The 24,007-nt window shown below is 50.2% G+C and overlaps 1 protein-coding gene across 1 annotated transcript in view; it reads left to right on the top strand.

Moving 5' to 3' along the window:
• Srp68 (signal recognition particle 68) overlaps nt 1-17,947 on the top strand; it is a 29,052-nt gene extending 11,105 nt beyond the window's left edge. Inside the window, exons 6-16 of the mRNA NM_146032.3 lie at nt 144-253; nt 1,286-1,368; nt 2,179-2,319; nt 8,713-8,811; nt 10,320-10,384; nt 12,221-12,377; nt 14,288-14,382; nt 15,168-15,297; nt 16,393-16,468; nt 16,841-16,893; nt 17,183-17,947. Coding sequence (NP_666144.3) covers nt 144-253; nt 1,286-1,368; nt 2,179-2,319; nt 8,713-8,811; nt 10,320-10,384; nt 12,221-12,377; nt 14,288-14,382; nt 15,168-15,297; nt 16,393-16,468; nt 16,841-16,893; nt 17,183-17,410 — 1,237 coding nt within the window. The 3' untranslated portion in view covers nt 17,411-17,947. The remainder of the gene's footprint in view (nt 1-143; nt 254-1,285; nt 1,369-2,178; nt 2,320-8,712; nt 8,812-10,319; nt 10,385-12,220; nt 12,378-14,287; nt 14,383-15,167; nt 15,298-16,392; nt 16,469-16,840; nt 16,894-17,182) is intronic.
• The last annotated feature ends 6,060 nt before the right edge of the window (nt 17,948-24,007 follow it).

Raw genomic sequence — 24,007 nt, 5'->3', positions numbered from 1 at the left:
TCAGAGCATGCCACTCCTCCTGGTACTCAGCAGATGCCCTCAGAGGGCTGGGTTTTGGTTTTAACCACATGGTTTTCCTGAGTTTTCTTTTCTTAAATACAGCTTCCATATTTTAAGAATGTCTGACATCTCTTTGCTCCCAGAACTATCTATGAGAAGCTAGCCAGTGCATTCACAGAGGAGCAGGCTGTGTTGTACAACCAGCGTGTAGAAGAGATCTCGCCCAACATCCGCTACTGTGCATACAACATTGGTGAGCAGGCTCTGGTGTGGTGCTCCAGTGCGGTGCTCCTCGCCTCACTTGGCTTGCTGGGAGGCTTGCGTGACTTTCCCTGTGTTTCAGCATCTAGCCATGGCCTGAGAGTGTTTGTTTGTTTGTTTGTTTGTTTGCTTGGTTTTGGGTTTTACCATGTAGACCAGGCTGGCCTCTCACTCATAGAGACCCCTTGCCTCTGCCTCCCAAGTGCTAGGATTAAGGGTGGGCACCACACGGTACAGCTGGGTTAGCCTTAGATGTAATGATAGTAATAGTAGAGCTGTCTGATGTATACTGTGTTACACACACACACACACACACACACACACACACACACACACACGACAATGATGAAGAGCTGTCTTTGACAGCCCCACTCCAGTCTACAGACCTTGGCTGTTTGGCTTCTGTTTGAATCCCTTTATTTTCTCCACTCCCCAAGAACAGTTTAGAATTTCCAACCAATGTTATCTTACAGTTTTGGAGAAGTTTCAGGTATACAGTATATCTAAGTGAAAGATTAGAGAATTTTCAAGGTCTCCCTGAGTCCAAACCTGCACAACTTCCCTTCCCATCATCTCCCTGAAAGATGTTAATATTTGTGTCTCTGTTCCTGTCCACGTTTATGTGTGTTATGCGCATGCATTGCCTAAGGAGGTCCGAGGAGGGTAACACATCCCCTGGATCCTCTGTAAGAGCAGCGAATGCTCTCACTGCTGAGCCATCTGCAGCCCCGTGGCAGTGCTGTTGTACAGTTGCACCTACATTAACATCCCAAAGTTTCTAAAGTCCACAGCTAAACTTAGGGCTCAGCTTGACATTGAGCCCTTGAGAACTTAGACCACGCTGTTAGCAGTGTTCCCGAGGCTCCAGCCAGGCTCTGAACAGAGTCACCTTCAGAGCCGATGGACGGGCTGGTAGTGTGTTCCATTTCACTAAGGGAGGAACTGTCAGTCTGGACTAAATTGAGGGCTTGTCAAGAAGGCACAAAACCCTAAACGATTCCCCTCCCTTCTCTTTCTCTCCCAGGGGACCAGTCAGCTATCAATGAGCTCATGCAGATGAGACTAAGGTCTGGGGGCACAGAGGGGCTCCTTGCTGAAAAACTTGAGGTAATACACACTCCAGTCTCTGGGGATATTTACTATTCTTGTATGCATATTTATAGCTATATCTACATTCAGATGTTCCTTAAATATTTTAAGTATTCAACTTATATGTATGTTTACTGTCAACATGCGTGTGTGTATTGTATTTTGGCCTTATTTCTGTAATTCTGGCTGGCCTACAGATCCCAGAGATCTGCTTAGCTCTGCCTCCTGAGCACCATCAAAGGCATTATGTCACTACACTTGATTTATAATCTCACTGTGTAGCCCTGGCTGGTCTGGATCTTGCTATGTTGATTAGGTCAGGTTGGCCTTGAACTCATAGAAATCCACCTGCTCCTGCCTTCCGAGTGCTGGGATTAAGGTGTGTGCCACCACTCCTGGAAACCTTTTCCCTAAATATTTACACATTAACTTAGTACATATGAGTGTGGGTGTGTGTGTGTGTGTGTGTGTGTGTGGGTGCGTGTGTGTGCGTGCTCATTCTATAACCTATGCTGACCTTGAACTCATGGTAGTCCTCTTGCCTCAGCCTTATAAGTGTTGGGATTACAGCCGTGAGCCATTATATCTGGCAACCTATTTCCTCCCTGAGCAAGTAACACAGATGCATAGAAAAAGTAAGAAATTTTAAAACTGGGGGAAGAATTTTGACTTTCCATAAACTTAAAATTTATGATACCAGGGAGACATTGAAAATGAGGAATTTTGCATGCTGCAATGTGTCCTTGTTGGTTGGAGAGAGAGAGCCTGGCAGGCTGTTGTCCCTGTCACAGAGCAACTGCTAAAGCTCTGACCTAAACTCCTGTGCAGGCCTTGATCACTCAGACTCGAGCCAAGCAGGCGGCGACCATGAGTGAGGTGGAGTGGCGAGGCCGGACGGTCCCCGTGAAGATCGACAAAGTGAGGATCTTCCTCCTGGGCCTGGCCGACAACGAGGCCGCCATCGTCCAGGTGAGGAGGGGACCCGTGGTGCTCACCTCTGTGAAGTCAGGTGTGAAGGGGTTACGTTTATGGGGTAGATTTACAGTGACAGTCATGGGAAAAGGAGTCAAAGAGGCTGCTCACCGCAGAGGGTCACGCTGGAGTAGCAGGGGCACTGCTGTCAGGCTCCTGGAGTCTGACCTGCTGTCCCCACCTCCTTGCCCTCAGGGCCACCCCTCATTCCTGGGCCGTTCACAAGAGCCCGGGTGAACCAGAATATCTGGTTCTGTGTGTGGTCTGCAGGTCATGGCCATGCATGTACTGGAAGCTGCTTATTGACATAATTACCTGCTTGTGGCTGTGAACAAGCAGATGTCGCCCCAAAGATAGGGATCCCAGAGTACTCCTGAGGCAACAGCGAGGCCCTTTAGAGCTCCTCCACAGGAGGTGAAGGGCATCTTTAAAACAATGGGGTACGGTCAGGAGTTGCGAAAGCCTGGCACTTACTGGGCCTGCACTGCTACCCGTGTTCATGAGGATGTCAAACATCCAGACTTAACAGCCACTTCCCACCCGGGCTGCTTTGGGTCGGAAGCAGCTTTTTAGCAATTGAAGGATTTTCCTTATGTGCCGGCCTGTGCTGCGTTCTGCTCTGCCACGGTTTTCCTTTGTGTAAAGCAGATGACACAACAGCACTGAGAAGTTTGTTTTTCTTAGAGGACTGGAGAGCTCACTTTAGTTTTTTACGTTTCTTTATTTTGTGAGTGGGCTCACACACATAAACAAGTGTTTGGATTTTTTGTGACTCAGGGCCGACATCTGGATAGACACTCATTAAGCAGCTGGGGCTGGGGTGCGGCGTGGGCGGCAAGCTACTCACGCTGGAGACCACAGACCAGACCCTAGCACCGGGAGGAAAAGGCCGTTCAGGATTGACCAAGATTTTGATGACTTTGGGAAGAAAAACAGTAAAGCGGCCACAGTTCAGTCTCAAGTAAATAAGGAAGGAAACCCAGCCAACCATTGTCAGTTCCTTTAAGTCAGAGTTTAACTGTGTGTTTATAGAGTGAAATGGATACGTTCTGTCTATCTCATCAAGCAGCTAATAGCAGGTGTGCCTCTTCCAGCCTGCCTGTTAGCTGTTATCAGACTGTTATATTGCACATGGTTGTAGCGCCGTAAGTGATGAGTCTGCAGAGCTTTGCTACAGGAAGAGGTTTTCAGGGCTGAGGTCAGACCCAGACCCTAAAGCCTGTGAGGCGGTTGCTCTGCCATGGAGCTCTACCTCGGCCTGCGCCATGGTTGGTTTTGTTTGAAGTAGGCTCTCATTCCGAAGCCTGGAACTTGCTGAGTAGACCAGGCTGGCTTCAGACTCACAGCGCCAGCCTGCCTGTGCCTCCTGAGTGCTGGCATTAAAGTGTGAGGGCCACACCTGACTTTCTCCCTGCTTGCTTTTTTGGCTTTTTGAGACAGATTTCTATGTAGCAAATGGTGTTCTAGAACTTGCTTTATAGACCAGGCTGGCCTCGAACTCCTAGAGACCTACCTGTTTCTGCCTCCCGAGTGCTGGGATCAAAGGGTTTTTTCCTATGCTTTTAATTACTATTAAAAATAGATTTCAAGCTAAGAACACTGTCTTAAGTTTTAAACTTTTATTATATTTTATTTCCTTACCATGTGTGGGGCCGTGTGTACACATGTGGAAGTCAGAGCACATCTTAGAAGGAGTTAGTTTCTTCCTTCCACTACGTGCTTTCTAGGGATTGAATTCAGGTCTCCAGGCTTGGTGGCAAGTATCCTCCAATCCTGCCACCAGGGAGGCTGAACCAGGCAGATTTCTGTGAGGTCACAGCCATGTAGGGCTGCGCCGTGACAGCCTGTCTTAGAGTACAGTAAGTAGGTCGGGTCTGTCTGTGAGTGACAGTGACTTTAGTTACTCTGAAGCTTTCTTCAGCCTCCTGCTCTCAAGGTGAAGGGCTGTCCGCAGACTGTCAGGGTTGCTGGCGGGGCCTTTGTGCACGGACTGTTTTCTTCAAGAAGAGAAGGAGCTGCCAGCAAATAACTCCACGGGAAGACAAGCTCTGGAGTGGGGCTGCTTGGGACCTTTTCCAAAGGTTCCCCAGCTCCACCTAAGGGCCATTAGTGTGTGTGTGTGTGTGTGTGTGTGTGTGTGTACTCAAGAGCTCTGGTGTATGTCAGTATGTGGTGGTCAGAAGGCCCTGTGCAGTTGGTTTTTTCCTTTTCTTTGTGTGGGTTCTAGGGATGGAACTCAGGTTGTCAGGCTGCCATTGTTGGGGGTTAAGCTCTTTACCCCTGAGACATCTTGTCATTGTCAGCCCTACTTAATTAACTTTTTTTTTGGGGGGGGTGGCTGTTCGAGACAGGGTTTCTCTGTGTAGCCCTGGCTGACCTGGAACTCACTATGTAGACCGGCTGGCATCGAACTCAGAAATCTGCCTGCCTCTGCCTCCCAAGTGCTGGGATTAAAGGTGTATGCCATCACTGCCTGGCCCCTTAATTAACTTTTTACTTGTGAAATCATATAGGTGCTCCTTCCTGGAGCCTGTAGTGATCATGTCACCGAACTCTCATCGTGTGGTCCTAGCTAGCTTCTACGTAGACCAGCTGGCCTCTAACCCTGGGATTAAAGGGGAGTGCGGGAGACTCAGCACTTCCCTCTCCCTTACTGAGCATGATTTACGTGCGGGGAGTTGGTCCAGGTTCTGTGTGAGGGTGAGTCTAGAGTGTAGCCAGCAGCCTGTGCCCATGGACCCGAGGCTGTCTGCTGTATGTAGCTGTTCCTCATCAGCAGGTTGGGTGTTAGCAAGCTCACGCAGTAGAGACTGCACAGGTGGAAACTCCATTCGGGGACACCGAACAGGGGACGGATGGTTTCTGTTGGTCTTCATTCAGGGCCTCAGGTCACCTCTATGCCTTCGAGATGCAGGCTGCTTAGTCTCAGTGTCCGACATCTCAGTTGATAGGGTCCCCTCCACCGTCTGGGAAATAGGATGCCATTTTGGTAGCCCTCGCTGATTTCTTCCCGCTAGTGATCTTCGTGGCATAGAAATACTTAAACAGCAGCTGGAAAGTGGAAGGGAGAAGTAACTGGAGAGATAAAACATGCCATCCTTCATTCCTGCTGTCTAATGTGCTCTGTGTGTGTTTGTGTGCGTGCGCACGCGCTCATTTGTTTTGTTTCTTGAAACAGGGTATCTCATGTAGCCCTGGCTGCCCTTTTTTACTTTATTGGATATTTTCTTTATTTACATTTTAAATGTTATCCACTTTTCTGGTTTCCCCTCCTAAAACCCTCTCCCTCCTCCCCCTGCTCACCAACCCACCCACTCCTGCTTTCTGGCCTTGGCCTTCCCCTACACTGGGGCATCGAGCCTTTTCAGGACCAAGGGCCTCTCCTCCCGTTGATGTCCGACTAGGCCGTCCTCTGCTGCATATGCAGCTGGAGCTCCATGTGTGCTCGGTGGTTGGTGGTTTAGTCCCTGGGAGCTCTGGGGGTACTGGTTGGTTCATATTGATGTTCCTCCCATGGGGCTGCCATTTTGTATTCTTAATCCTTATTCAGTCTTTGGTGGTCACCAGCAGTGGTGCTGTGAGGTTGTTTGGGGGCAGCTCGTTTTGAGAGATTTTAAAACATTTGTGTGCTTGGTCATTTATGCCCCATTCAGTTCTGGGTGTTGGGGGGAATCCAACAAACCTGTTTTCATTGTGTTTGTTATATTTATTTATTATTACATTTTAAATGTATTTTGTGGGGATAGGAGAGATGTGTGTCCCACAGCACACAGCTGGTGTCAGAGGACAACCTGAGAAAAAAGTCAGTTCCCTTCTTCTATCATGCAAGTCCCAATGATTGGCCTTCCCCTTCACCAGGTAACCTGACCCAGCTTTTTGGAGTCTGAGTAAAATGGACAGCACTTACCTTCCTACCCTTACCCCCATTTTTTAAATAAAATTTTCAATTCTTTTTATTAAAGATTTGTTTATTCATGTATGTGAGTACACTGTAGCTGTCTTCAGACATAACAGAAGAGGGCATTGGATCCCATTACAGATGGTTGTGTAATGGTGATTGCTCAGGCCCTCTGGAAGAGCAGTCAGTGCTCTTAACCACTGAACCATCTCTCCAGCCCGCTCCCCCCCACCCTTTTTTTTAAAGGAAAGAAACAACAACAACCAAACCCCCTTTCTTTATTTCCTTATCTTTTTTTCTTCTGAGCCTCTCTCTCAGGTTGGGTGAGACTTGGTTCCTATCCCCATGATTCTCCTGTGGGTGTGGTGGAGAGAGAATGTGGCCAGGCTTGCCTGTGTGTCTCTTAGTCACACACCACCATCTCCCCAAGATTCCTGTCAGCCAGTGAAAACAACCCAGCAGTGTCTATAATAGGGGGAGACACTGTGGTGCCGTGTCCCTGCACTGGCTGGCCCAGAGGAGTTCCGTTGATTGATTGAGATGAGCAGGCAGGTCATCATTTCCAAGCTCTAGACACTGCCATTGGCACACCGGGAACAGGGTCCAGTGGGCCACATGTTTCTATGCAGGGAGTGTGCCATTGAGTACTGGCTCGGTAGCAGATGTGGCAGGCTGGGATGTGGAGTGCAGTCCTGCCCCTGCATGTTGAAAGGCGTGTCTCCCTGTGGGAGTCACCTTGGCATCAAGTATAGGTTCTAGAGTAAATGAGAGCCGTAAATATATGAAGACTTCCTGTTTGGAGACATTTTGCCCTAGGCAGGAAGATCCGTGGCAAGTTCTCAGATACTGGTGGTCTCTGAGTCACTCAGCATTGTGGGTGGCACGTGGAAAACATCCCACTAAGTCCTTCCCGTCAGACATAACCTTTTCCTTGGTTGTTGTGGAATATCTTCATAAATCCTTACTGAGACATAGAATGTGGGGGAGCATCGGAAGTTTGTCTTCAGCGCTCTGGTGCCGAGGCGACCGCAGAGGCAGTGACGAGGCTTAGCGTTCTGGCATCCTTTGATTTTTTTTTTTTTTTTTTTTTTTTAATAGTAGAGAATAGAGTTTATTCAGGGCACTGTGAGGGGAGTTGAGGGGGTAGTAGAGACAGAAAGGCAGAGAGAGAGTAGAGGAGTAGAGGCCAGCTGTGAGCAGTGGAGGGGGATGGAGGAGGAGAGGAATGGAGGGGGGAGCAGGAGGAAGAAAACAGAGAGCAAGAAGCCAAGAGTGCATCCTCTGATTTTAAATGTGAACTTTTCCTACCGATAGGAGGGAAGACAGATCCTCATTTACTGCCCACGGCCAGACAGCTCAGCCCCGCCCACCTGAAGCAGTGCTGCTGCGGATTTGTGGGTTCTAGGGCTGACCCTTTCTGCGGTGGCTCCACAGGGGTTTACCTGTCTTACTCGGTTTTCACAGTTCCACTGGAACCTCAGAGTCTGATTCGGTGAGGAAAGGGAGTCTTCTCTGGAGTCACAGCAGACAGGACAGCACCTTGCTGTGTTTGTTCTATGTAATGTACCATGGTCCCAGCAGTCCACACTGATGCCCGCTGCATGGCCGACCTCGGCTAGAGCAGCTGTCCATCCTGACGTCTGTTGGACAGCAGGCACTGCTCTGGTGGGAAGTGAGCTAGCTGATGGGGTGGTGTTTGCCTTCAGGGTACCGGAGGCCATGGTCCTGATTTGTTTCCCAAGTTAGTAAGGGACAGGAAAGTCAGGTGGCCCGTAAGTGGCAGCGTCTGTGTGGTATGTATGGGGCAATTTACAGTTATTTCCTTACACTAGAATGTAGGGAAAACACAAGAGATCTTCAGAAATTTTTATCTGGGCTCCTTCTCCTCTCACAGGAGTGGAGGGTGTTCTGGGCGGGCTTCTGTGGTCCTGAGAGGCCAGTTGAAGGCTGGTGTTTTTCAGGCTGCCTGTTAGTTCTGTGGAAAGTCAAACATGACCGTGGAATGCTAACGCTTTCACTTCAGTGGGTCTGCTCGCCGGTGGCACAGGGCCATCTGCTTCCTGCCTTTTGTGGCTTCCCTGCTCAGTCAGGTTCTTTCGGTTGGAAACATGGTGTGGCAGGCATTCAGTTAATGAGTCACTTTGTGGTTTATCGAGCAGTGTAGTGAGGGTGACACCTAGTACTGGGCGAATACTGTCGCCTCTTTCTTGTCAACCATTTCTGCCCAGAAGTTGTTCTCAAAGAGTTGGCCATGTACAACAATGGACCCAGAATGTCTAGAGAAGACAATTTAGTCTTATATTTAGGAGAAATATCTTCTTGGTTGGATATTGATTAGAAATTTCTGTCTTTTGCTCGAATCTGAAAGAAACCAGAAACTGCAGGTTGGCTCAGATTGTAAAGGTTTGCATACGGCACCTCTGAGCCATGCGATGCCGTGCCTCCTCCAATCTGCTCAAAACAGTCTCTTGCTCCATTTTGCCACTGTGTAGGCTGAAAGTGAAGAAACGAAGGAGCGTCTGTTCGAGTCCATGCTGAGTGAGTGCCGAGACGCCCTCCAAGCCGTGAGGGAAGAGCTCAAGCCCGATCAGGTCAGCCCATCTCCTGTCCTCCCCCAGTCTGAGCTGTCCTCGGGGTGCTCCCAGGGGTCATCACTGGGCCTTGGGCCATTTGTAGATGTGATCAGCTTGTAAGCAGTAGAGGCCTCTGGGCTCCGGTTCACACTTCATACTTCATTCTCTGGCCATTCTTGAGTCATCCAGTGGTCTCAGCCCCTTGTCTCCAGGGGCACCGCCTTTCCTAATGGTGCCTTACTGAGGTCCTTCCCACTTTATACCACACCCTAGAGTCTCCCTCCCTCGTGTGTGTCCCCTACAGATGATCCCACTACCTCAGCCTGTGGAGGGCTGGGATTTTTTTTTTTAAAGATTTATTTATTTATTATATGTAAGTACACTGTAGCTGTCTTCAGACACACCAGAAGAGGATGTCAGATCTCATTACAGATGGCTGTGAGCCACCATGTGGTTGCTGGGATTTGAACTCGGGACCTTCGGAAGAGCAGTCAGTGCTCTTACCCGCTGAGCCATCTCTCCAGCTCCTGAGAGCTGGGTTTACAGAAGCTGAAGCCATGACTAGTTTCTACCTGTTCTTAAGTAGCATTTTAACGTAGACTGAGATGGCTCTAAAGGTGAGGTGGTGCACACCTGTAGTTGTAACATTCTGTAGACAGAGGCAGGAGGACTGCAGTTTAGTAATTGAAAAACACTTAAATATTCCCACCCAGAGTCTCTTCTACCACATGCAGTAACATCTCCATGGATGCTGGAGGTCAAGGATGTGGGTGGCTTAGGGTACTGGTCACACCAGGCATACAGGGATGGTAGAATTTGGGTCTACAGCAGGGAGGCTATGGTCTCAGAGCCGACAGTGGAGCTGTGGTCTCGCTGCTTTTTTTGTTTTGTGGTTCACTGCACATTGAACCTAGGACTTTGTGCATGCTGGGAATGTCTTGTGGGTTTTTAAAAAAACTAGTTTAAGCCAAGATCTCACTAAGTTCCCAGACTGTAATTAAACTCAGGCTCTTCCTGTCTCAGTCGCCTATAGCCAAAACTGCAGGGGGGTGTGCCACACCTGACAGAACTGTCTGACTGTTGAGTTGGGGACAGAACAGGAAGCCTCAGCTGGCTGTTGTCAGCTTTCTGTCAGTCAAGGCCAGGTGTTGGCTTACAGTGGCAAAGGGGTAATCTTGTCCTTCTGTTAATGGATTCCTGGGGGCATGACAGACCCTTTTTTTTGAGTTTTTTTTGTTTTTTTTGTTTTTTGTTTTTTGTTTTTTTTGAGACAGGGTTTCTCTGTGTATCCCTGGCTGTCCTTGAACTCACTCTGTCACTCTGTAGACCAGGCTGGCCTCGAACTCAGAAATGCACCTGTCTCTGCCTCCCAAGTGCTGGGATTAAAGGTGTGCACCACTGCTGCCTGGCATGGCAGACACTTGATAGACTTTGTGGCTCTGGGGAGAGAACTTTATGGCCCATTGTATGGAAGGGCACTGAGAGCCAAGGCCGAGTTTTACTTTATACCTTTTTTACCTTTTCAGAAGCAGAGAGACTATGCCCTTGATGGAGAGTCTGGGAAGGTGTCAAATCTCCAGTACCTGCACAGGTGAGTTTGACTTTTGTGTGTGTTTATATGCATTTACATTTTTAAATTTTAATTTATATATACAGTTGCCTGCATGCATATCTGTGCACCACATGTGTCCCTGCTGCTCCTGGAGGCCAGAAGAGGGTGTTGGGTGCCCTGGAACTTGAGTTACAGATGGTTGTGAGCTGTCATGTGGGTGCTGAGACTCTAACCCTGGTCTTCTGCGAGAGCACCTAGGGCTCTTAAGCACCAGTCTAACTCTTGAGCCCTTCTGTTCCTTTTTGTTTGCTTGTTTATTTGAGGCAGAGTCTCTCTACATAACCCTGGCTATTCATTGTGTAGACCAGGCTAGCTTCAGATTCATAGAGATCCTCCTGGCTCTGCCATGTCCTCCTACAGGAGGTGCCCAGGTGAGTGGCAGCGCCTTCCCCGCCAGTCTCTCCTCTCAAGCCAGTCCTTGGCTGCAGCCTTGCTTTTGGTTTTTGTTTCTCTCTCTCTCTCTCTGCGTGTGCGTGCGTGCAAGTGCAAGTGCAAGATCTCACTGCTAGCCTAGGCTGGCCTCTAACTCTTATAACTCCTTGTGCCTCGGTCTTGAGCATGGTGGAATTTGAGGTATGAGCCACCACAGCCAGCCTCTGGCAGTGACCTTGGAGCATCTGTGACCTAGGGCTCACTCCCTACAGCTCCCGAGCTCTGCAGTTCATGTCACTTTCACGTAATCATTTCAGCTCAATTGAATTCCACCTGCAAGCCTCCGAGTGAGAGAGACCAGGGTCTGCCTGCTTCCTCTGAGCGAGCGAGCACTGGACACCCTGTCTGCTCAGTGGCCGATTCGCTCTCCCCTGTGTTTGCTGCCACTGCTGTACTTGTGCAGTAACACAGTAGTTGTCTTCCCTGGGGCTCTGTGCTTGTGTGCCCACTTGCCACCAGACACACGCACTCACACACACTCCGCCCTTGTCCCACTTGGTGTCCATTCTTGGGGGTTTGGTATTAGTGGATGTCAGACTGACTGACAGATGACTCGGGTCCTTGGCATATCGTACAGGGTTCGCCATAGATGTTATCTGTTTAGTCAGCCTGAGGAGAAAGAGGCTCCTGGAGAGCTCTGCCTGTGCATCTATGTAGCTTAGAGCCCCAAACGCAGAGTTGAGCTCACCTGACCTGGAGCGGGGCCTCTGAACCCTCACCTCCACTCAGACACCTTCCCTCCGTCAGCGCCGGCTGTCAGGTGTGGCTTTCCATCCTCCTAAGTTGCCCGTGGTTGAGAGGGCAGCTCTGGGGCAGAAGGGATGAGTCAGGAGTCAGGTAGTCTTTGTATTTTGTGAATGTGGTCAGCCTATGCCTGCTTGTGTGTAATAGGAAAATCTTTTAGGAACATCTTTCCCGTCCCCATCACCTGTTTCTCAAATTCAGCTTATTCAGTTATTTTAACATTCTTTGCATATTTACTTCTCTTATCTCTCAAAATGTCGCTGGTTTTGACTTGGTCACATGTATGCCTAGTGTAGCTGTGTCCTCCCCTGCTCTGCGCACATTCCACTGAGCCGTGGCCTCTCAGTGCCTTCTCACTTCTCATCTGTGTGTGGTCTCTGTGACTAGTGTGAGTGGGGCCACAGGTGACGGCACACTGCCCTGTGTCAGAGCCCAGCGGCTGCCACATCAGAAGTTGGCTGCTGCTTTCTGAGGACTAGCAGTGTCCTCTGAAACTGGGAGCTTGTGACTTTGGGAAAGGGTGTGAAGGACCAGATGGTCCTGCTCTGTGATCCTCCACACCCCACTAGGTCAGCCCAAGTCAGCCTAGCGTTGTTTGCAGAGCGTGAGCTTCCTAAGCTGGTGTGTGGTACGTTGCAGCTACCTGACCTACATCAAGCTGTCAACAGCAATCAGGCGAAACGAGAACATGGCTAAAGGCTTGCACAGGGCTCTGCTGCAGCAGCAGCCGGAAGATGACAGCAAGCGCTCTCCCAGGCCTCAGGACCTCATCCGGCTCTATGACATCATTCTGCAGGTAACCCCTGGGTACTAGAAAGGCAGCTACTTTCTGCCATGTTGGGTAGTGAAGGGCTTTTGAGAGCCTAGGGCAACTAGTTGGAAGACAAAAGAAGGTCTTATGGTAATCCACAGCCTAGTATTCCATATTTCTGGCACTTTGAGGTCTGAATCCTTGTGCACCTACAGGCATTCACTTAGTGCTTTCCCCATGTAAGATACTCTACAGGTGCTAGGGCGTCCAGAGACCTGAATCCACGTTGTGTCAACCTGCTGGTCAGTCAGTAAGCTTACCTCGTGTAAGCCCTGCATGGGGAGTTGTACCTGTACCCTAACATGTGGGACCCATGGACAAGCTGTGCAGTAGATACAAGGTCTGAGCTGTATAATCTCCAGAATAATGAACCGAGATTAGGGGCTGGGGAGTCCTCAGCAGAGGACTTGCTTCGAGGACCTGTAATCCCAGCACTAGGAAGGTAACGACAGGAGGCTCCCTGGGACTTGATGGCCAAACAGTCTAGCAAAGTGGGTGAGAGTGTCTCGAAAAATAAGGTGAGGGAGGGGTCTAAAGGATGGTGCTGCAGAGTGCTTGCCGTGAGCAGGCGGCGTGACTCAGTGGTTAGGAATATTATCATTCTTGCAGAGGGTGGGAGTCGGGTTCCCAGCACCAGTGTGGGCGGTTCACCACTGTGTCGCTCCAAGGGGTCCAACATCCTCCTGGCCTCCATGAGCCGCCACAGTCGTGTATATAAACACACACACACATAAATAAAAATAAAGTTACTCTTCAACAACAACAGTGCTGGGCTGGAGAGATGGCTTAGTGGTTAAGAGCTCTGACTACTTTTCCAGAAGTCCTGAGTTCAATTCCCAGCAACCACATGTTGGCTCGCAACCATCTGTAATGTGTTGTGTGTAGTTTTATGCCACTGCCTTTAGCTCTGGGAGGTGACCGTGCTACCAGCCCCCACCTGGCTTCCTTTGAATCTGAGGATAAAAGACACCCCTTGCCTGGTTCAGAGAAGATATTGACAGATTAAGAACCAATTGAGGAACAGGACCTTAGCATCAGGACTGCCCATTCATGAGTGGGTTCCAAAGCCCTCTTTTGGTGTCTCTAAAGACACCTACAGTGTACTCATATACATAAAATAAATAATTACAAAACAACAACAATGCTGAAGACAGTTGCAAAGCATGGTGGCATACACCTGTGATCCCAGTCCTCCAGAGGCAGAGGCAGGCGGGTCTCTGGGTTATAGGTCAGCCTGGGCTACATAGATAGACCCTGCACCTTTCCTCCTCTTGGGAGAACCTGAGATTGGTTCCCAGAACTCAAGTCAGATGGCTCCCAATTCCCCGAGCTCCACCTACTGAGGATCTAAAACCTCCTCTGGTCTCTGTGCACTGCACATGTGGCACACATAACTACATAAGTAAGAACTTCCTGAAAAGAAAAAAGGTGACACCGGGTGTGAGGTGTACCTTTAATTCCAGCACTGGGGAGGTAGAGGCAGCTCTGTGCACATAGTGAGTACCAGGACAGCCAGGGCTACATAATAGAGAGGCCTTGTCTCAGGAGGGAGGGAGGGAGGGAAGGAAGGTTAAGCAGAGAACAATTGAGGAAAATACCCAGTTTTGACCTCTGGCCTCCATGTGCGTATGCGCACATGTGTACGTGCATGTAAGTACAGGCATGCACATAAGCTGACTGTCAATGTCAAGTGGGTGGACTAATCTGAAGTGCAAATTTTCCCGTCCATGTAGTCCAGGAAGTCTCTGAAGATTGGTGAGAGGTGGGTTGAGTGGTAAGGGACAAGTGTGCTTTTGGTGACAAATGGGTACAGGGCTGCCAGGCCACCCCTCACTTGACTTCCTAAAAGGTCTTTGGGGCTTCTCGTGGATTTTCTTGTTCCATCTGTTGTACAGAATCTGGTGGAATTGCTGCAGCTTCCTGGCTTAGAAGAGGACAGAACCTTCCAGAAAGAGATAAGCCTCAAGACCCTGGTGTTCAAAGCTTACAGGTAAGCTCCTTCAGGGTTAGAAGGCTGAGCTCTGCGCCCCAGCACTCAGCGCCATGGCTGGTGGCTCCCACAGGTCATTTGCAGTTAGCTGTGCTGCCTAGCTCTGCCGGGGCTCTCAGCAAAGATGGCAGCCAGGAGTTTCCAGAGTTCTTCATCTAAGAGAGCCACAGGTTGCAAAGGCATTGGCAAAGTGGAGCAGCCAGGTCGGGAGCCTAATCTGAATTGGGGAAACTGAGCACCTCAGGTCCTCACACAAGAGCTGAGTTGGTGTGGCTCACTTGAAAGGGGTCTAGGCAGACAGGGGAGGAGAGTGTGCGTGTCATATCTCGGGCTTCCTAGGCTGCCCCGTCTTTGCTCCTGCCCCTCTTGCTATGTCAAGGGCAACACTAAAGCTCTGTGGGCCCTGTAGAATTTTGGTGTGATTTTTTTGAAAGGCTCTGGTTCGAGATGAATAGCTAGTTGTGGTGTAGTCATGCAGACAGGCGATGAGCAGGGTTCTGTTGGTATAGTCAGTGCTCCTCTCTCGCCTGCCTCTAGCTGCCACCATCCTGGGGAACTGCCTCCTCTGACTTCAGTCACTGAAACACTGTGGCTCGTGTTGGACCTGCAGAGCCATCTGAATTGCTGGGACACTTGGAAGTTTGCCTGCAGGGCATTAGGGTGGGGTTTCACAAGCAATGATCCAGAGTTAAGAATCCTGTTTCCAGCTTTAACATTAAGCCTGCCAGTGGGGACAGCCCTGGTGTTGGGCAACTATTGCTTTAAACGGCGACTCTCTCCATCAGGTGTTTCTTCATTGCTCAGTCTTACGTGCTGGTGAAGAAGTGGAGCGAAGCCCTCGTCCTGTACGACAGAGTTCTCAAATATGCAAATGAAGTGAGTTCTCACGGAGGAGCCTCCAAGAACAGCCTGAAGGTGAGCTGGGCGTTTCCAAGCCAGTGAGGGGTTCAGGGACTGGGAGGGTGCAGCCACTGGCAGCTCCTAAGGCAGACCTTCTCCGCCCTGCACCCTGAGTCACTATACTGTAACCTACCCTGCTCTGGACTTGAAGAGGGTTTAGCTATGACAGAAAGCCATTACAGCCTGCTCTCGTAGAACACACCCGTAACCCTTGCCCTGAAGAGGCTGAGGCTGCAGACTCAGGAGTTTGAAGCTAGTCTGGGCTACAGAGCAAGCTCAGAGTCACAGCCAAAGCCTGTCTGCAGGAATTTGGGGAGGGGGGGTCGGGGGATGTTGCTGCTGCTTGCAGAGACACAAACCCCACACATTGTCCTCAGATTGGCTGCTCACTGACATCACCTGGCAGGGTTTTAAAAGCTGTGTCCCCACCAGAGTGCCTCTGATAGGCGTGAGATCTGGATTTCACAGCCTGACTCTACACCCACCTTTGTTCTTGGGGGTGTGGCTGGCCGAGCCTTTACCCTTACCATGGTTCAGGGCTCTCATTTGCCAAATGCAAGTTGAGAGTGGCCACACCAGAGTGCTGGAACGTTTGCATTAACAGGTCCCCTGGGTGTCAGCTTGCACTCAGAGCTCAACAGCAGAGTGTTGCTCTTCATCATTGCTCTCGAGCTATGTCAGCCTTTCCCACTTGGAAGGAGACAGGGCAGTGCTGGTATTGGTTTCTGATGTTTGCGGGGATGGGGTCTCTCCAGGTTGGTCTCAAACTCAACTGTGTGGCTGAGGCTGGCCTTGAACTCATGTTCTCTTTGCCTCTACCTCCCAAGGGCTAGGATTAACCACCAGACCCAGCATGTGTTGGGTTTTTTGTTTTTCTTTTTTATAGTAGACATTTTTTAAAATAGAGACTTTTTTTGTTTTGTCTTTTTGAGACAGGGTTTCTCTGTGTAGGCCTGGCTGTCCTGGAGCTCTCCTGTGGAGCAGGATAGCCTTGAACACAGAAGAGATCTGCTGCCTCTGCCTCTGAACCCCAGTGGGATCAGCTGCCACAGGCCTGCAAGGCTCCTAGCTCCACCTGGCCTGCTGGTGACTGTATTCTCTGTTACACAGGACCTGCCCGACGTGCAAGAACTCATCACTCAAGTGCGGTCAGAGAAGTGCTCGCTGCAGGCCGCAGCCATCCTGGGTAAGCCACCTCCCTGGTCTCGGCTGTGTCCCCAGACACTGCTGCTACTCCTCTTCCACACTCAATGCCACCTTTGTACTATAAAAAGCAGTTTCGGTTAATCTCTTAAGATTGCTATTTCCTAGCCTTATTGCCTGTTAAACTAGGCACTGAACTGTGCGGGAAAATTTGGAAAACCCTATCAAACTGTCGCTGCTCCTTAGCATCTCACAAACTGCAGCTCCTGTGGGTTGGCCACAGTGGGCCCCTCGCTGTGTTCGTCCTGACCAGATTGACTTGGGGTTTAGAGCCCTGTTCACCATGATGAAAAGCCATACTGCGGTAAGAGTGTGCAAAATCCCTGTTCTTACTAAATCCCTGTGGAATTTTCAGATGCAAACGACTCTCATCAAACAGACACCTCATCCCAAGTCAAAGACAATACGGTAAGGCCGGCTGTGGCATCCGAGGGATAAGGGAGCATTCTGTCCCTGGGTCTAGGCACCCCTACGCCTTTCCTTTTCTTGCCCAGACACCCACAAACTACTCAGTGGCTTGTTGGTGGTCCATGTCCCCTAGGGAAGTGGAGGAATGCCCCTCCAGGTTACTCCGTGCCAGTAACTGATGTTGGGACTGGAGGATGGCTTAGCGATTGCTTGCTCTTGCAGGGGACCCAGGTTTGATTTCAGGTATCCACTGGGGGCCTTCTGACTGATGTTTTCATGTGTCTTCCAGCCTCTGGTTGAACGGTTTGAGTCCTTTTGCCTGGACCCGTCCCTGGTCACCAAACAAGCCAACCTCGTGCACTTCCCACCAGGGTTCCAGCCCATCCCTTGCAAGCCTTTGTTCTTTGACCTGGCCCTCAACCACGTGGCCTTCCCACCCCTTGAGGACAAATTGGAGCAGAAGACTAAGAGTGGCCTCACAGGCTACATCAAGGGCATCTTTGGTTTCAGGAGCTAACCAGGCTCTTCCTCGGGGCAGGGAGGTCCTGGCTTACTCTGTATTGAGACAGACCCGACAAGTTCCATGGCATTAAATCCAGTTCTGCGTTGGCTGGGGCAGAGCTCAGCACCCTCAGCCCTGCGGCCGTTCATCTTGTGTGTTTGTGACTTACTTTTGTAGCCTGTCATCTTCTGGGCCCAGAGTCAGGGTCTCTGTGTCCCCTGTGCCTCCTGGGGACTGCTGCTGTCCTGCCCTTGTAAGCCATGGCTGATCACTTTTGGTCAATATGTCAAAATTCGGGGTCCACGCCAGGCTTGGGGGGCTTGGGAGTGTTTGTCATGTGTCCTCAGTCCCATGGATTTGAAATGACCCCTCCTCGCTGTGAGAGTCCAGAGTCTCCTGAAGTTTGTCAATGACTGAAATGCGAGCAGTGTCACCCAGAGTTGTGGTCAGCCTTACCCCTTCTCCGAGAACAAGCAGAGCGCTCTATTTTTAACTATGTTACACTCGTAAATGACAAAACCAAATCTTCTATTAAAAGGCAAAGATGATGGAGACTGTGTCTGGTTTTTGCATGTCCTCCCTCACCCCCCCACCCAGCTCCATGGGGCCTGGTTGAGTGACCATGAGGGCAAGCACACACTGCCTTGCTGGCAGCTAGATGTGACCTTAGAAGCAGTTTTCAGTGTCCCCATCTGTGAGTTTAGACACCACCACATTTTCTTCTACATTCCTCCTCTTTACCTGTGGCTGTTTGCTTTGGACATACTTTTCTTTAATTCCATGACAGATCCAGTAACAGCCATCACAGAAGGCAATGTAAGAAAGAATAAACTTAGCGTAAACCTGAAATGCACAGGAACCTCTCCGTCCCTTTGAAAGCAAAGGTCTGCCAGGAATGAGATGGTGGTTCCATGTGCTTCAGACCAGAACGGGCTGGATAGTGTGAGGGAGGGCAGGCGGAGGCTGAGAGGCTGAGGGTGTGCTCTCGAGGATAGATCCCAGCACTCACACCAAGGGTGAAAGATCTAGAAAGGGTTACGGGAGACATGCTGGGCTAGCCTGGGCTGCTCAGAGGGGCTGCCTTCTCCCTGGGGAGTTGCTGAAGTGTCAGGGTGCTGCACGGCTGTTTATCACGTGTGAGTCGGCCTGGCATGGAGTTTGCTCGGTTCTGTTCTTTTAAGTTTTGTCATCTGCCTGTGATTTAGGAGTTTCCTTTTTTTCCCTCTGTTCCCTCCCCCTGCCTGTGAAGAGATAGCAAGATGGATGCCGGCAGGTTGACAGCTGCAGATGGTCCTGAAGGATCTGGTCAGTGTCCCGGATGGCCTGAGGTGGTACTGAGGTCATTATGTTACCTTTTGGAGTTGGTGACAGAACCCAGGCCTTGCCCATGCTGGGCAGGAGCTCTTCCATCCGGTCACTGAAGCTCTGGGCCTTTCTTCCTACCCATCCCCTCCTCTGCCCTTGCAGCCCCAGGCCACGCTGGCTGAGGCTCTGCATCTCTGCACTGCCCTGAGGCACTGCTGTGCAGGAGTTTAAGCCCAGTGTATGTGTGAGGGGGTGAGGCGTGGAGAGGTTCCAGCTGTGGCTCAGTTTACCCCTTCTTAGCAAGCAGGTCTCACAACCTCCAGCCTCAAGGGGAACCACACTCCAAATGGTAGGGACAGATAGGGAGGGAGGTCCATCTTTCTGACCGCGCTCACTCTTCTTTGGTTTTCTTCCTCCCAGTGGCCCTGCCCTCAGCACCCTGAAGAGCACTGCCCGCTGTCAGCCTCGTGCTGACCATGACACGATGATGTAAAGTACTGCATTTGGGACACATGCATGTATTTATATAAGAAAATGGACCGGGCTAGAGAGTTGGCTCAGTGGTTAAGAGCACTGACTGTTCTCCCTCAGGGCCTGAGTTCAATTCCCAGCAACCACATGGTGGCTCACAACCATCTGTAATGAGATCTGACGTCCTCTTCTGGTGTGTCTGAAGGTAGCTACAGTGTACTTAGATAAAATAATAAATAAAATCTTTGGGCCAGAGCAAGGAGGACTAGAGCAAGCAGGGCCTTCCGGAGTGAGCGGGGCCTGAATTCAATTTCCAGCAACCACGTGATGGCTCACAGCCATCTACAGCTACAGTATACTCTGATACATAAGAGAAAGAAAGAAAAAAGAAAATGGACCTGACAGGTCAGAGCTGAGGTCTCTAATTAGCTCACAATTGGGTTCATGGAGATTCAGGCAGTCTGGATCACAGACTTCAGGCTCAGGAGATGGGCCCTGTTCTGTTGTGGCTCATGTCCTTTCTCTGTCTTCTGTCTCTCTGAATTGAGAGAGGACTCTAGGGAGAATCCACCCCTTTAATTAACACTCACTGTGGCTTCGAGTCTACCCGATGGGACACTTCGAGAGACAGGGTTCTGCTGGGACAAGGGACACTGGTGCAGGGGGCCTTCGAAACTCCTGGGTGTTTTCCCCATCATGCCCTCGCCTGATGTGTGCCTCTCCCTCGGTACTTCACATCAAGAGTGAACTTTTGGAACTCCTGATTGCAGTGGGACATTGCCAGGCCTGCATCCTTCCCTGTGGCAACTGAGGCTCTCACCAGAGCAGCAAGCTGACAGCTTATGATGACCGAGCAATCCTTGTCCCTCAGTGGCCTTAGACCACAGGAAGAACTTCTTCCTAAAAAGCTGGGGTCCTGGCTTCATCCTGTCCTGCAAAGAAGGACCCTGCGCACTCTGACGTGCCGTGACCATACACACCTAATAACACAGAAAAGCTAGTTGATTGCAGGATACAGAGGGGGCCCTTGCTGCCTGCAACTCTGAACATTCAGAGGGCTAAGAAAATACCCAAAGATAGCAAAGAGATGTGCTGCCCTTGATTTATTAGGTGTTTTTATTCTTTGAAGACAGTTGTTGCTATAAAGGAGACAGAAAGCAGATTTAGCTGTAGAATTCGCTGATGCTCCAAGGCTCCAGAGAATATATTGGAAGCTGCCTGCATCCTGACAGCACCAGTTGCAAGTCTAACCTGCTGTTCCTTTAGCATTAGACACACTTGCGTGATGGCTGCCAGAGGTCTGCAGAGCCTGGGAAAAGCTATGGTCAGGGACACTTCGGGGCAAGGCAGAAACCCTCTGGATGCCTGTCTGACTTCCTCTCTGCATCATCCTCTGCGCAGGAAAGGCTCTACAAATGTCTACAGAGAGATTGTTAGTTTCATGTAGGTCCCACCCCTCCAGACCCCTCCCAAAACCCCCGAAACAAAAAGACAAGCAAACAACAACTTTATATGACATATTTAATTTACTCTTCCTGGAGGAGGGGTGTGCACATGCTGTGGGTGTGGAGGTCAGAGAACAACTTTCAAGGTTCGTTCTTCCACCGTGGGTTCGTCTCCCGAGTGCTGTGATCAGAGCCTTGGCAGCTCTGGTTAGGTTTTAAACTCTGCTTCCAGTCCCTTGGTGTAGAAGGCCCCAAAGGAAGAGCAGCATCCAGCTTGCCCTCCACACACTTGGGATGCCCCGGTCAGGTGGGCTGTGCCTCCTTTGATGCCTCCGACATTCCATTTTATAGACACACCACCAAAAGAGCCTCCCCCAGGCAGCCATGCGGATGCCTGCAGCCCAATCTTGTGTGTCTCACTGAAGGAAGGAGGCTTCTCTAACTCCCCCACCTAGCTGCACTCTCTAGGCCTGGTCGGTGGATGGCTTCGTTGGGCAGAGAGCACAAAGAAAGAAAGGGCATTCGGGCTGTCCAAGGGTCAGGCGGCGGGTTATGTGCAAACCAAGGGCAATTTCCTGCTTCCAGGGAAAGAGAATTAATTGCCACCATCTGCTCCCAGGGGCCGTGGCCCGCTGAAGGGGCTCCTGAGCTAGGGGAGGCTTGAGGCCTGGCGTGTTTACCAAGTGCTCCCCAGGGGCCTAGCTGGTCTTGTACTTAGCTGTGCTGCATGGTTCTCAGTCTGCTCGGCCCTCCTCAGAGCCCACTATGGATCCACATGAGCTGCCCACCTCAGCCTGGAGTTGCAGATTAGGGACATGAACGCCCTGCCACTGAAGTCACAGGGGAAGAAAGGGACTGGGAAACTCAGCTGCTTCCAAACGCCTGGATCCACAGAGGAGGAAGCAGGGCAAGGGGCAGGGAGGACCAGAAACCATGTCCCACCATGTCCCACCATGTCCCACTATGTCCCACCATGTCCCACCATGTCCCACAGGGCTGTAGGTGGGCCCCTGGGGTCTACCCTGTTCAACTGGTAGGTCAGAGCTAGGCTACTAAGACTAACTAAGTCTCTGGTTGTTTCTTTCTCTGTTTTAGACAGGGTCTTGGCATCCAATTCTGCGTCAGTCCTCTTGCCTCTGCCTCCCAAATGGCGGAATTATAGGAATGCATCACCATTACTGGCTTGTGCCATAGAGTTTTGTTTTGTGACAGCCTCGTGGACTTCAATCATGAAGATGACTTTGAACTTCTGATCCTTCCCTCAGGTTCTGGAATAGCAAGCACGGTCAGCCACCCACCCGTATGTCAGAGAGATGCAGCATGAGCTATGGACACAAGCTTCACCTGTGAGGAGCCACAGAGCTACTTACTTTATTTGTTTGCTTGTTTGTTTATTCATTTGTTTGTTTGGTTTTTGTTTGGTTGGTTTTGGTTTTTGGTTGGTTTTTTTTCTTTCTTTTTTTTTTTTTTTTTTTTTTTTTTTTTTTGGTTTTTCGAGACAGGGTTTCTCTGTGTAGCCCTGGCTGTCCTGGAACTCACTTTGTAGACCAGGCTGGCCTCGAACTCAGAAATCTGCCTGCCTCTGCCTCCTGAGTGCTGGGATTCAAGTTGTGCACCACCACTGCTCGGCCGACTTACTTATTTTAAATTTTATTTTTAAATTCTATGTGAGTGTCTTGCTACATCCTTTCCTGTGCACACCAGGCATGCAAGGCTCAGGGTGGAAGACGGTGTCAGATCCCCTGGAACTAGAGTCACGGAGGGCTGTGAGCCACCACGTGGGTTCTAGGGATTGAACCTGGGTCCTTGGCAAGAACAGCCAGTGCTCTTAACTGCTGAGCCATCTCTCCAGCCCCCTATTTATTTATTTATTTATTTATTTATTTATGCTTATTTATTTCTTTTTAAGACAGGGCCTCCTATTGCTCTGGCTGGTCTCAAACTTAATAAATAGGCAGAGGTGGCCTTGAACTACTGATCTTCCTGCCTCTACCGATCCAGTCTTGAATTGGAAGGATCACAACACTGGGGTTATGCAGCTCTGGATATCGAACCCAGGGCCTCATGAACACTAGGCTGGCCCTCTACCGAATTGTGCTTCATCCCCAATAGTAAAAGCCAAAATAAAAAACCATTTTAAAAGGTGGGGTGTGATGTGGGGAGGATTAATATATTTAACTCAATATATTTAAAGCATCATTGCGACGTATCATTAATGTTGGGAAAGAGCTCGACATTTTGTCCTTTTCCATGGAAAGCCTTTGAGAGACAGTATAAATGTTGAACCTGGAGTATACATCTCACTTTGGTTTAGGCATGTTCAGATGTGGAGCAGCCACAACGAGGCGGATCAGAGCCGGGAGCCTTCCTGCCTGCAGCTGGCCAGCCCTCCGCTGGGAGCTGATTTGATTTCCTCGGACAGTGGACAGTCACACCAGGAGGTCAGCTCTTGTTTTTTTCTTGCAGTGAGTCAATTAGCCCTTGAGCCTGGGAGCTGTGCTCGGCCACCACAGTGCTGGTCTCTGCCTGGAGGGCTTCTGGAAAGGAGTTGGAGCCCTATGGCTCAGACCAGCTGCTGTCTGAGTACCTTCCACCACTCCACCCCACCTCCCACAGCTACTGCCTCCCGGGAAGTGCCCTGTCTCAAAGGTGAAGACAGCTGTGTGGACACCCAGGCTGGGGGGGAAGGTGGTAGTTAGTGCGGACCTCTGGGCTATGCAGTCACTTAAATAGCCCCTTGGGAGGAGAGCTGATTGCAGGCGTGACATTAGTGTTTAGAAGGAAATTGTCACCGGGATTGAAATGGGGGAGGGCTGGGACAAAGGCTGAGTGGTTTGCACCCTTGATGACATCTCACTAATCATTTTGTGCCTGGAGCAGTGGGCATCGTAGGCCACTGTGTTTCCTGTGGCTGTTGGCTCTGCCAGGTCCTCCCTCCGCCTTCTTCGGCTCCCTTTGCTACTAGCAACCTCTTTCAGGAGCTGAAAATGGAATCTTCTCTCTACTTCAGTGGCCATGATCAGTAGCTTCTTGGTGAGATGCAGCCAAAAGACGGCTGGGCCTCTTCTGTTGCACCGAGGCCCTGCTAGAAATAGGAGTTGACTTGGCGTCAGATGTGAGAGACAAGCCACTAAATCTTTTTTTTTTTTAAAGATTTATTTTACTAATATATACAGTACACTGTAGCTGTCTTCAGACACTCCAGAAGAGGGAGTCAGATCTTGTTGCGGATGGTTGTGAGCTACCATGTGGTTGCTGGGATTTGAACTCTGGACCTTCGGAAGAGCAGTCGGGTGCTCTTACCCACTGAGCCATCTCACCAGCCCCCCCCCTTTTTTTTTAAGATTTATTTATATGAGTACACTATAGTTGTTTCCAGACACACCCGAAG

The sequence above is a fragment of the Mus musculus genome, chromosome 11 (genome assembly GCF_000001635.26).
Source record: "Mus musculus strain C57BL/6J chromosome 11, GRCm38.p6 C57BL/6J".
In the NCBI taxonomy this organism is placed as follows: domain Eukaryota; kingdom Metazoa; phylum Chordata; class Mammalia; order Rodentia; family Muridae; genus Mus; species Mus musculus.
This window is presented reverse-complemented; position numbering and strand designations above follow the sequence as displayed.